At 35.4% G+C, this 10735-nt stretch overlaps 1 protein-coding gene across 1 annotated transcript in view; it reads left to right on the forward strand.

Annotated features, from left to right (window-relative positions):
* Positions 1-10327, forward strand: part of LOC107558868 (alpha-1,6-mannosylglycoprotein 6-beta-N-acetylglucosaminyltransferase B-like) — a gene marked incomplete at its 3' end in the record, with an annotated part of 96334 nt that extends 86007 nt beyond the window's left edge. Inside the window, exons 10-13 of the mRNA XM_016242558.1 lie at positions 4093-4223; positions 8514-8669; positions 9400-9546; positions 10211-10327. Of these exons, the coding sequence (XP_016098044.1) occupies positions 4093-4223; positions 8514-8669; positions 9400-9546; positions 10211-10327 (551 nt within the window). The remainder of the gene's footprint in view (positions 1-4092; positions 4224-8513; positions 8670-9399; positions 9547-10210) is intronic.
* Between the last annotated feature and the right edge of the window lie 408 nt (positions 10328-10735).

Below are 10735 nucleotides of genomic sequence, written 5' to 3' on the forward strand. Positions count from 1 at the left end.
TATTATATAATAAAAAAAAAAAAAAATATATATATATATATATCTATATATATATATATATATATATCCATCCACAAACAGTTATGAATATTAAATAAGTTATTGATTAATCTTCATGCTTAAATAATGCTAAAATAAAATCGATAAGATAAGAACAGTTAAACTAACTAAAGTTAGGTAATTATCGTATTTCATATTCTAGCTTCTCATCATTTTGACAAATGTTTTCATTTGTCAAACTTCTGACATGACTAGAAATTTGATTATGAATATGCGAGGTTACAGAGCCCAAACAAATGGGATCACCAATCACTATTATGGTGACTTCAAAACAATTACAGCAGTAAACAACTACATTTCTGACAGCGGCACAGATAAAGACAACTTTATAATGTGAATTCACAGTAAAACAAAATTATTGTGATTTATCATCATTCTGCTGTTCATTCACAGTCATTTATAAAAATAAATAAAATGGCCCAGCATGCATTGATTTCACAGCAAATGTCTGACTACAGTAATATATTGTAAAATAATACTCTTTAATCCTGTAAATTCCTGCCAATATTTTTATAGTGTATGGTATGTAATACATAGTAAAACAAATAAGACAGTTTGGTTACACTTTATTTTAACCTGTCCATGTTATAGAGTAATTGTACATGTAAGTGCTGAGTAATATTAATTAATAATGTTTACTTTCTATAGGATTAGTGTTAGGAATAGGGTTTGATTTAGGGTTAGTTGCATATAATTATACAGTTATTAAAGGGATAGTTCACCCAAAAATGTAAATTATCCCATGATTTACTCACCCTCAAGCCATCCTAGGTGTATGTGACTTTTTTTTCAGGCAAATGTAATCAGAATTATATTAAACAAATGTCTTGGCTCTTCCAAGCTTTATATAATGGCAGTGAGTGGGGGTCGAGATTTTGAAGCCCAAAAAAGTGCATCCATCCATCATAAAAAGTGCTCCACATGGCCCCGCAGGGTTAATAAAAGCCTTCTGAAGCGAAGCGATGCGTTTGTGTAAGAAAAATATACATATTTAAAACTTTATAGACTGTAATCTGTAGTTTACGGAAGTACAGTACATGCAACGTGTAACAAGGACACCATAAAATAAAGTTTTACCAAAATGATTGCTTCTACCAAGTAGTTTAGTTACCTATGTCTAATTAGTAGCTTGTAATGTGGCTAACTTCTTTATCAAAGGGGTGAGTATCTCATAGCTACTCTAATGCATTTATCAGGCTGCATTATGAAAGTCTTTTAGTAATCACAGCACAGAAAATGAGAACAGTAAGCACGTCTGGGTGAGCGTTTTGTGTTTGGGTAGCAGATGCTATAGACGCAGAGCATCTGTATGCAGGAGAAGAGCAGCAGATGTTGTCAGAGCTGGAGAGTGTTTGTGTCTGTGCAGCATATGCACAAATCTGCATCTCTACACTCTGAGGCACTGCTCCTCATTTCAATATATTAACAGAACACAAGGTTGGCCCAAATTCAGAATTTAGCAATTTGTTCCCTTTCACTTCATGAGTGTGAATTTGAATTGAATTGGCCAGATGCCCTACAGGATGACGAATTGAAATTCGCATCAGAATGACAGAAATTCAACACACAACAACGATTAATTTTCACTAAATGTCTCTTTAGTGTAGAATTTAGACCAATTAGACCGTTTTTCCTTGAACTAAGTTCAGTGCAGTCAAACAGTTGCCAGACATCAGAACTAATTTTGTTATACAAAACCACAACATTTCATCTACATTGCGCGTCTATGTATATATATATATAAATGATCTAATCTAATCTAAATTAAATTATTGCGAGAAATGAAAGACTTCACCCATAGACAATAACATGAGTTTTATTAAATCTACTATAAATACTAAAAACTAAATACTAATATATGTGCAATTTCAAACATTTTATCATTAATATCCTGAAATGTCTTAATATCTTAAAATGGTTATGGAAATAGTCCATGAATTGTGTGTATGTGTAATTCATAATGGATGACTGAATGAATGAACGAAAGAACAGAGCTGGGTAGATGATTTACAAATTGTAGTCCATTACTGATTACACATTACATGATGAAAACTGTAGTTAGTAAAGTAATCTAGGGTACTCTTTTTAGGTAATATATTCTGAGTACTTTTTAGATTACTTTTATATTACTTTTTTTATCTAACTTGTTTTAAACTTACCATGAAACATACCATATTGACACACACACACACACAAAAAAAAGCAAAGAGAAAGAAAATATCAACGTCATAAAATCTATTACATTAAACCAGGGTTTCCCAAACTGGGCTTAATTCAAAAACTGCAGTAGGTTTGTGAGTTGATAATTAATTAAATAATAAAATTAATAAAAAAGTATATATATATAAGAGTGAAAAATGTAAGGGGGTCTGAATACTTTCCGTACCCACTGTATATATATATAATGAATGAATGAAAATGTCATACTAAAGTGTCACACACACATCAGTTGAGATTCTACCTAGACATTTAGAGAACCATAACCGTACATACATCACCATTTAACAGTAAAATAAATGTAATATAAATTATTTAAACACTTGGACACTAAACATAGAAATATTTAATTTGTTTACCTGCATGTTAATGTGACCATTAAGCGAATTCAAACTGTAAACATGTGAATGTGTTTTTAAGTTATTGAAATATTACGAAATATTTCAAGTAAATAGTTCATGTCTAAAGCATTTGGCTGACAAAAAATGTTTGGGAATCCCTTTATTTCATACATGGTCTAAATGCTTGAGAGGTGCTTCCCCTCTTATTTAGTAAACTGATTTCCACTTTAATAAAAAAAATATATAGACGCTTAAAAGGACTGCTGAGCTCAAAATAAGTCCAGTTACGTATGCATTTGAGGCGATACAGCAAGGGGACCGAGCAGTACTACCATTACAGGTGGAAGAAGTCGTGATCCTGCTGGTTTGGGGTGAAGGGCAGGTCAGAAACAATACGTGTTTAAATGGATTTTACCCATCAAAACAGCCATTCTGATATAATTCTGTGTGCATTTGCTCAAGAAGATGCGAAAGACAACTCAATTTGACACTCGCAGGCTGTCCGAGCTGCGGCTTTTAGCATGTGTGCGCACAGAAACAATCTATCACAGCCTGCGACTTGCACTTGAATGGCTTAAAGGGATAGTTCACCCAAAAATGAAAATTAGCCTGTGTTTTACTCACCCTCAAAGCATCCTAGGTGTATGTGACTTTCTTCTTTCAGACAAGTCCAATCAGAGTTATATTAAAAATTGTCCTGGCCCCTCCAAGCCTTTCAATGGGGGTAAGTGGGTTTTGGTTGTCAACAGTTCAGAAGACGTGAAATAAAGTGCAAGCATCCGTAATAAAACATCCCTCACACGGTGAATAAAGGCCTCCTGTAGCAAATCCATGCATTTTTGTAAGAGAAATATCCATATTTCAAATGTAATAAACACTTTTTTCTCACTTCCGCTGACTGTGGTACGTGTGGGACGTATGCGTCGTGAGTGCACCTCTGAGAAATGCAGGACCAAAGGAAAACCACTCTCCTCTTGGCTTATATCGAAATCCTCCAACATTTTTCTTTACAAATCCGCGGAAGATGTTCAGGCGGATGACGTAGGACGTATGCGTCGTGAGTGCACCTCTGAGAAATGCAGGACCAAAGGAAAACCACTCTCCTCTTGGCTTATATCGAAATCCTCCAACATTTTTCTTTACAAATCCTCATTTTGTGCTTCTAATTCGTGACCAGCGTTTTGTTTTTTTTGTCTCCGCGTTCGTCACTAATCACGCAACATCGACGTCTTACGTCATCCGCCGGAACGGCTTCCGCGCATGCCAGTTAATATACAGTATACTACCTTAAGGTTTACTACCTTACATTCAGCAATCAAACTTACATTTTATGAGCATTCGTGAAATAATTCTGTCCACTGCTTCTCTTTGGAACATTCAAAATGAATGCAATGGTGTCATTGCGATGATCTCGTAAAGAACTGTATTTATGAAATTAGAAACATTCTGTTTTTTTGTTGTTGTTTTTCTGCAGCACACACTCCTGATAACTCTTTCATGGGTTTTGTGACCGAGGAACTAAACCAGACTGAAAGATTGATGATACAGAGGGACAAAGTCAACAACATGGCTGTGGTTTACGGCAAAGAGGCCAGTATGTGGAAGGTAAGAATGTGTGTGTCCAATAACAGCCCGTCAAAGCAAAGGTTGAGGGTTTCCTTATTGGTTAGCAGAAACAGCAGAATTAGCAGAATTCTGACACTTTTCAACAGCATGTACTGGCAGCCTTGCTCAGCATTCGAAAACACTGTGCCATCACTGCTGTAAACTTGCTTCAGTCTGTGTAACTGTCAGAACATACAGAGATTGATTGCCTGGCTTCTATCATGGCTTGTTGGGCACACTGATTGCGCTAAAGTGGCGTTTGGATGTGCTGACAGCAAATAACATCAGGCTGCTTTAACACGCTTCAAAGCAGGATGAAAGCAAACATTCTGCAGCATCGAGAGAGACAGTCTGTGAACATCGCCGGAGGAAACTGCGCCCACCCGTCCTCCAACAAAAATAAATAAATAAATAAAAACTTGACAAGTAGCAGGCTTTAATCAGAAAGTGTGTTCAAACCGGTGGGCGTTTGGGAGCAGAGATTGGTTTTGATGAGAGTAAAATGTACCCCAGGAGCCTCAGAAAGCTCCAAGTCTTTGAAAAATGAAGTCTCCACATTTAACCTGAATGTTTTGACTGCCATTTTTAACGTGTTAGTGTGTCTCTGTGCTGCTTGAGGTGTGCATTGTCATGTATGTTTTGTTTGACAGGTTGCCATTTAAAAGCTATCTGCACTCTGGAGTCCCTAAACACTGACAGTTCCCTCCGGGCCAAATGGCAGCCCACTCGCTCTCATTGTGCATGTGTCACTCAGCCCAGTGCTACAACTGTACGTTTAGAGATTGGAAAGACAATCATCGCCCCTTTGTCCACCGTTTTCCCCCCTTCTAATTTATTTTTTGGTCTCTTGTCGACCGTCTTGGCTCACTTACAACTCCAAGTCAGAGCGTAACAATCATTTCATGGAAAAATCTGGAAGTGCCAGGGAGTTATTGCAACTTCCTGACCTGGAAAAGTACAGTGAATATACTTGTTTTTTTTTTAATCAATTTCTATAAAATTATTATTATTATTTTTATTTTTATTTATTAATCGTGAAAGACTACAGAAGTCATGGAATTGGTTAAAAGCCACTGTCGGAAACAGTTGTGCTGTGTAATATATATATATATATATATATATATACAGGTGCATCTCAATAAATTAGAATGTCGTGGAAAAGCTCATTTATTTCAGTAATTCAACTCAAATTGTGAAACTCGTGTATTAAATAAATTCAATGCACACAGACTGAAGTAGTTTAAGTCTTTGGTTCTTTTAATTGTGATGATTTTGGCTCACATTTAACAAAAACCCACCAATTCACTATCTCAACAAATGAGAATATGGTGACATGCCAATCAGCTAATCAACTCAAAACACCTGCAAAGGTTTCCTGAGCCTTCAAAATGGCCTCTCAGTTTGGTTCACTAGGCATTTGAGCTGAAATAAATGGACTTTTCCACAACATTCTAATGTATTGACATGCACCTGTATATACAGTATATATATATATATATATATATATATATATATACGCATTTATTCAAAACAGATATAATTATAAATGTCTTTACTGTCACCTTTGATCAATTTAGTATTTGGTTAAATTAAAAAAAAAGAAGAAAATCCTACTGACACCAAACTGTTAAATGGTGATGTATGTACGGTTATGGTTCTCTAAATGTCTAGGTAGAATCTCAACTGATGTGTGTGTGACACTTTAGTATGACATTTTCATTCATTCATTCATTCAATTATTCATTCAACACAAGCAATGAAGTCATATTGCAATCAGTCAAAAGTTGTGCATTTTAGCACTTAATTATAGCACTTGAGGTTTGATTTACGATGTGGTTAAATAGCATGTGTCAGGAAAAGAAGAGTGTCTTTTATTTGCCTATAAAAGAAAGTTAGTGTCTTTTATTTTCTTCTGCAAAGGCTGGTAATCCTCATTCTGACAAAAAGAGTCAGGAAATCCCACCCTCAAGATTATATTATATTCTGGGCTCAGATCCCTTCTTCAATGCAAATCTATGGGATTTGTTCACCCAGTTTATCGTGCACCAGCCGAAAATTGTCTGATCACTCAAGTCACAGGATTTGGGGAATCAGCAGTGTGGCATGTGTTACACACTGAAGCTTAATACTTAGGACAAAAAATAAATAAAAATAGAGGTTTTGAATAACTTAGTAATCATTAATAAGCTGTTTTACAATATAGTGCCAATAAATGGCTAGATCGGGGAGCTAGTTCTACATCGCAAACTTTGTAGTATATCTGCACAAGCAAATGCATAAAACATTTTTTTTTTAAAGAAGATTCCATTTAGATTCTGGAAGCGGCACTGGAATGAATCATTTAAGCCAACAAGTTTCATATAAATGAACTTGCTGACTCACAAAGAAGCTTTAATTTGTTTAATTTAGATTGATCGATTGTTACAAATTTCTATAATGATGTTTCATCCTCAGTGCTGCTTAACTAATGTTTCTTTCAGAGATCGATACAGAGATGTCATTAAGGTAGCGCCGCTTTTCCTAAGACAGACAGAAATCTTTAATGTGAACCTTAACGAGGCCCTACATTGATTTTCTGAATGTCACTCCATTGTTTGAAATGGCACATCGTCTGTTACGCTTATTCTTCAATCGTACGTTCATTACCGCTAAGAGGAGAAGCAATTTTGGTTCACACAAGAATGATTCGGTCATAAATGTCCAGAAGGTAAACTTTGAACTGTTACAGTCACTTTGCTTGTCTGAGGTACTTTTAAGAACTACAGTTACAGTATGCTATTTATTAAAGCATGCATGAGAGAGCAAAGAGAACAAGCAGAGGTTCTTTTGCTGTGCAAGGAAAACAGCCAAATGTGTTTTTATTCTCAAGAGGAGGTGCTTGACTCCAAAACTCTTAATGGTGTGATCTAAGAAATTAGGTGTAACACTTGCCTGAGGAGATGTATGAATTATTAAAGGAGTAATGATTTAAATAAAGTAAATAATTCATACTCCGGTTTTACTACACATCTAAGAGAACTTTCATTATTGTCCAGAGAACGTGGTGTGTGATGATGTGAAAATAGAAACATCAAAACTTCTGGTCAAGGGTCAAATTGGAAATTGGAAGAACGCCACCTTAACAAAGAAAAAAAAACCTATGGCTCATTTTAATTACATGTTTCTCAGTCAAATTCTTGATAGCATCAAATCAGTATTAATATATGAAATATAATAATCTCCCAGTGGAGACAGTTGTGAAATTGACTTTAGTCATGAGTAATTAAAGATGTGAGCAATAAGATATAATATTTACAGTATATCTTGCCAGTATAATAAATGGGTGCTGATGTGTTTTGGTATTTTTACTTTTCAATATTTTCCTACAAATTATCCTGTGAGCCAGAATGGACTCCTTTGCACACATAAAACCAGCATTTGTGGTCAATGGCCTTGCTGGTTCTGATGTCATTGGAATGCAGTGTGTAAATACTCTGCAAGTCTCTACCATTTAAATAGTTTTGGTAATCATACATTTTGCAGCAATTGTGGTCAAATATGCACAGACACAATGCAGAAACACATGTGCATATGTACACACAAAGACGGGGAAATGAAGTGTTGTGCTCTGCTGAGTTTTTTATTGAACATCAACAGGAGTGAATTATTGCTGCGGGGGTTTTGGCTATAACAGATCAGACTCTTCGTTTTTTTTTGTCAAAGGCAAATGCATTAAACCTTTTTCCTGAAATACTAATGGGAAACTCATATGTTTCTGGTGCTGTGTTGTAATTGTATGCAGAGGTGAGTCAGTTTCACTGTTCTCATCTGTAGCCTGTGCTTTTGAGTGTGCACTGTCCATGGTGCTGATCTCAAGTTAGATACGAAACTACTCATTCTTTAACGCACAATCTGTATGCATTTTGATTAAAAACACTAGAATGCATGCCAGAAAACACTGTTCACTGTCGACATACTTATGTTATGTCGACATAACCATAATACCATAATTCTCTGTGGCAGTACAATATTAAAATAGTGATAAAGCAACAATTAAATGCAATGCACATAGTTTGCTCTTCATTATGCTGCTTTAAGACCAAAATAATATATATATATATATTTTTTTTAAATGTATTTTTTTTTTTTTTTCCAAAATCATTTGAACTGCATTATGACATAGTAATTACAATTTACAAACTCATAAGTACGGACTTATTGTGGATGTCATAAATAGGAGGGATCAAGAGACACACTAGTCTTTCTCTAAGGTTCGTTCTCATCTGCTTCTCTTTTTCCATGCTTCTGCAGGGTAAGGAGAAGCTGCTCAGCATCTTACACCGTTACATGGACATCCACGGGACAGTGTACTATGAAGCCCAGCGGCCCCCTGAGGTGCCCGCATTCGTCAGGAACCACGGCATACTGCCCCAACAGGAGCTACAGCAGCTTCTGAGGAAGGCTAAGGTACAGTTAGCATGATGTACTTTCACATCTAAGTGATAATGCAGTTGAAATAACTTGCAGTGTTTAGTAACTTGCATGTTATAAAAAATACGTAGGGAATTTGTCCCAGTGATACAGATGCAGACTCAGCTATGTTTGCATTATGGAAGTGTTTAATTATGAACAGCCAATTTTGGCTTTACAAATGCAATCCATGTGTGGTAACAGATCAGATCACTTATCAGTCTATATAGTTATTACAAAAGCACATTTAGTACACATATAATTCACAAAACTATAACGTTGCCACACTTATGCAGTCAGTTTGACACGTGTGAATACTATGTAATCATGTTATCCATTAAAAAGTAACTGTAATCTGATTATGAGTGTTTAAAAACATAATATTACCAAATTACAAGTACTTAATTTTTGGAATCTGATTATGTAATCCAGATTACATGTAATCAGTTACTACCCAACACTAGGACTGTTAATCTAAATATTCAGTAAATACATTTAAAAAATATAATATAAAATAAAATAATTTGTTTAAAAAATGGCTAATGTCCCGTTGACCTTCAAGTAAATTCCATTATAAGAGTTTTTCAACCATTGGAGTAATTTCTGTATGTACACTTATCAAAATATATATACATGTAATTAACTGTGTTTTGATTAATGATAATATGCAGCAATTTTGATTAAACTTGTAATCAATTAACAATCCTAAACATCAATTTTCTCTCAGCTCTTCTTGGGGTTTGGCTTTCCCTATGAAGGTCCCGCCCCTTTAGAGGCAATAGCCAATGGCTGCGTGTTCCTGCAGCCAAAGTTCAGCCCCCCTCGCAGCTCCCTCAACCATGAGTTCTTCAGAGGGAAGCCCACATCCAGAGAGGTAAGCGCAGTCTGCTCACAATATCCCTTATAAATTTAAAGAGGGTCCATTATGCAAGAAGAAACTACTGATATAAAATTCAAAGAAAGTCGAAGATTTTTCATTAGTCTAACTTTTTAACAAAAAACTATTACATAATATCATTCATCTTGACTTTTTAAAATATGTGTTTATTCCTGATTTCTAAACACATTTCTCCAAACTAAAAGTGTAGTACTCCCAAAACACGTAACAGGCATCTATACAATCTATGGAATCCAGTTTCCGCCACTGAATAAAAAAGGAAAAGTCAGAATTTGTTGTAGAAATGTACAATATATATCATAATTTCTAAAGCATTTCAAGCAAATGTTTCTGAAAACAGCCCATCTGTTCTATGTATAAATGTGTGATTTTCTGAACTGTATTCTTTTAAGTCTACTCCCATAAATTCTAATTTAAATTCAAACTATGCATAATATACTAAATACATATATTTGCTACCTCAGTACAAAGGGGAATTGTATAAAAATGTAAAAGGCAATCTCAATTCACTTCTGAATGGCACACAATTCTGCTGTTCATATAATCCTCAGAGCTGTGAACTGTGAAAATGAACTGGAGCGGAAGAATCGGTGTAGTGCGCTCATGATAGATAGCACTCGTGTTTTCTTCTTCTCATCAGGTGTCATCTCAGCACCCGTACACTGAACAGTACATCGGCAAACCCCACGTCATAACAGTAGACTTCAACAACTCTCAAGAATTCGAGACAGCTGTTCAAGATATTCTCAAAGACAAGGTAAACTTCAGTTTTCTGTGTTACAGTTCTGTTACAGTCAGTGTAACATTAGTTGTTGCGTGGCTGTATATAGAATGTTCAAGTTTGTTTATCCATCCATCCATCCATCCATCCATCCATTAGTGCTGGGCAGTATACCGGTTCATACCGAATACCGGTGTTTATTTTTGTTATGATATGAATTTTTAAAATACCGTAATACCGGTAAAAGGTGTATGTCGCTTAAACAACGTTCGGAACGCGGCACTTCATTCAGCAGGTCCCAGAAAAATTTCCAGCCCAAAGCCAAACCAAAACCCGCCTTTTTTTAATCCTGTCCAATTACATTGACAGCTGCAGGATTCCCATAAAGGGCCTTAAAATAAATGTTTCAAATTTTTCTGTCACAATGTGATAAGCTGACATAGC

Source organism: Sinocyclocheilus grahami, unplaced genomic scaffold (genome assembly GCF_001515645.1).
Source record: "Sinocyclocheilus grahami isolate Dianchi unplaced genomic scaffold, SAMN03320097.WGS_v1.1 scaffold663.1, whole genome shotgun sequence".
Classification (NCBI taxonomy): Eukaryota; Metazoa; Chordata; class Actinopteri; order Cypriniformes; family Cyprinidae; genus Sinocyclocheilus; species Sinocyclocheilus grahami.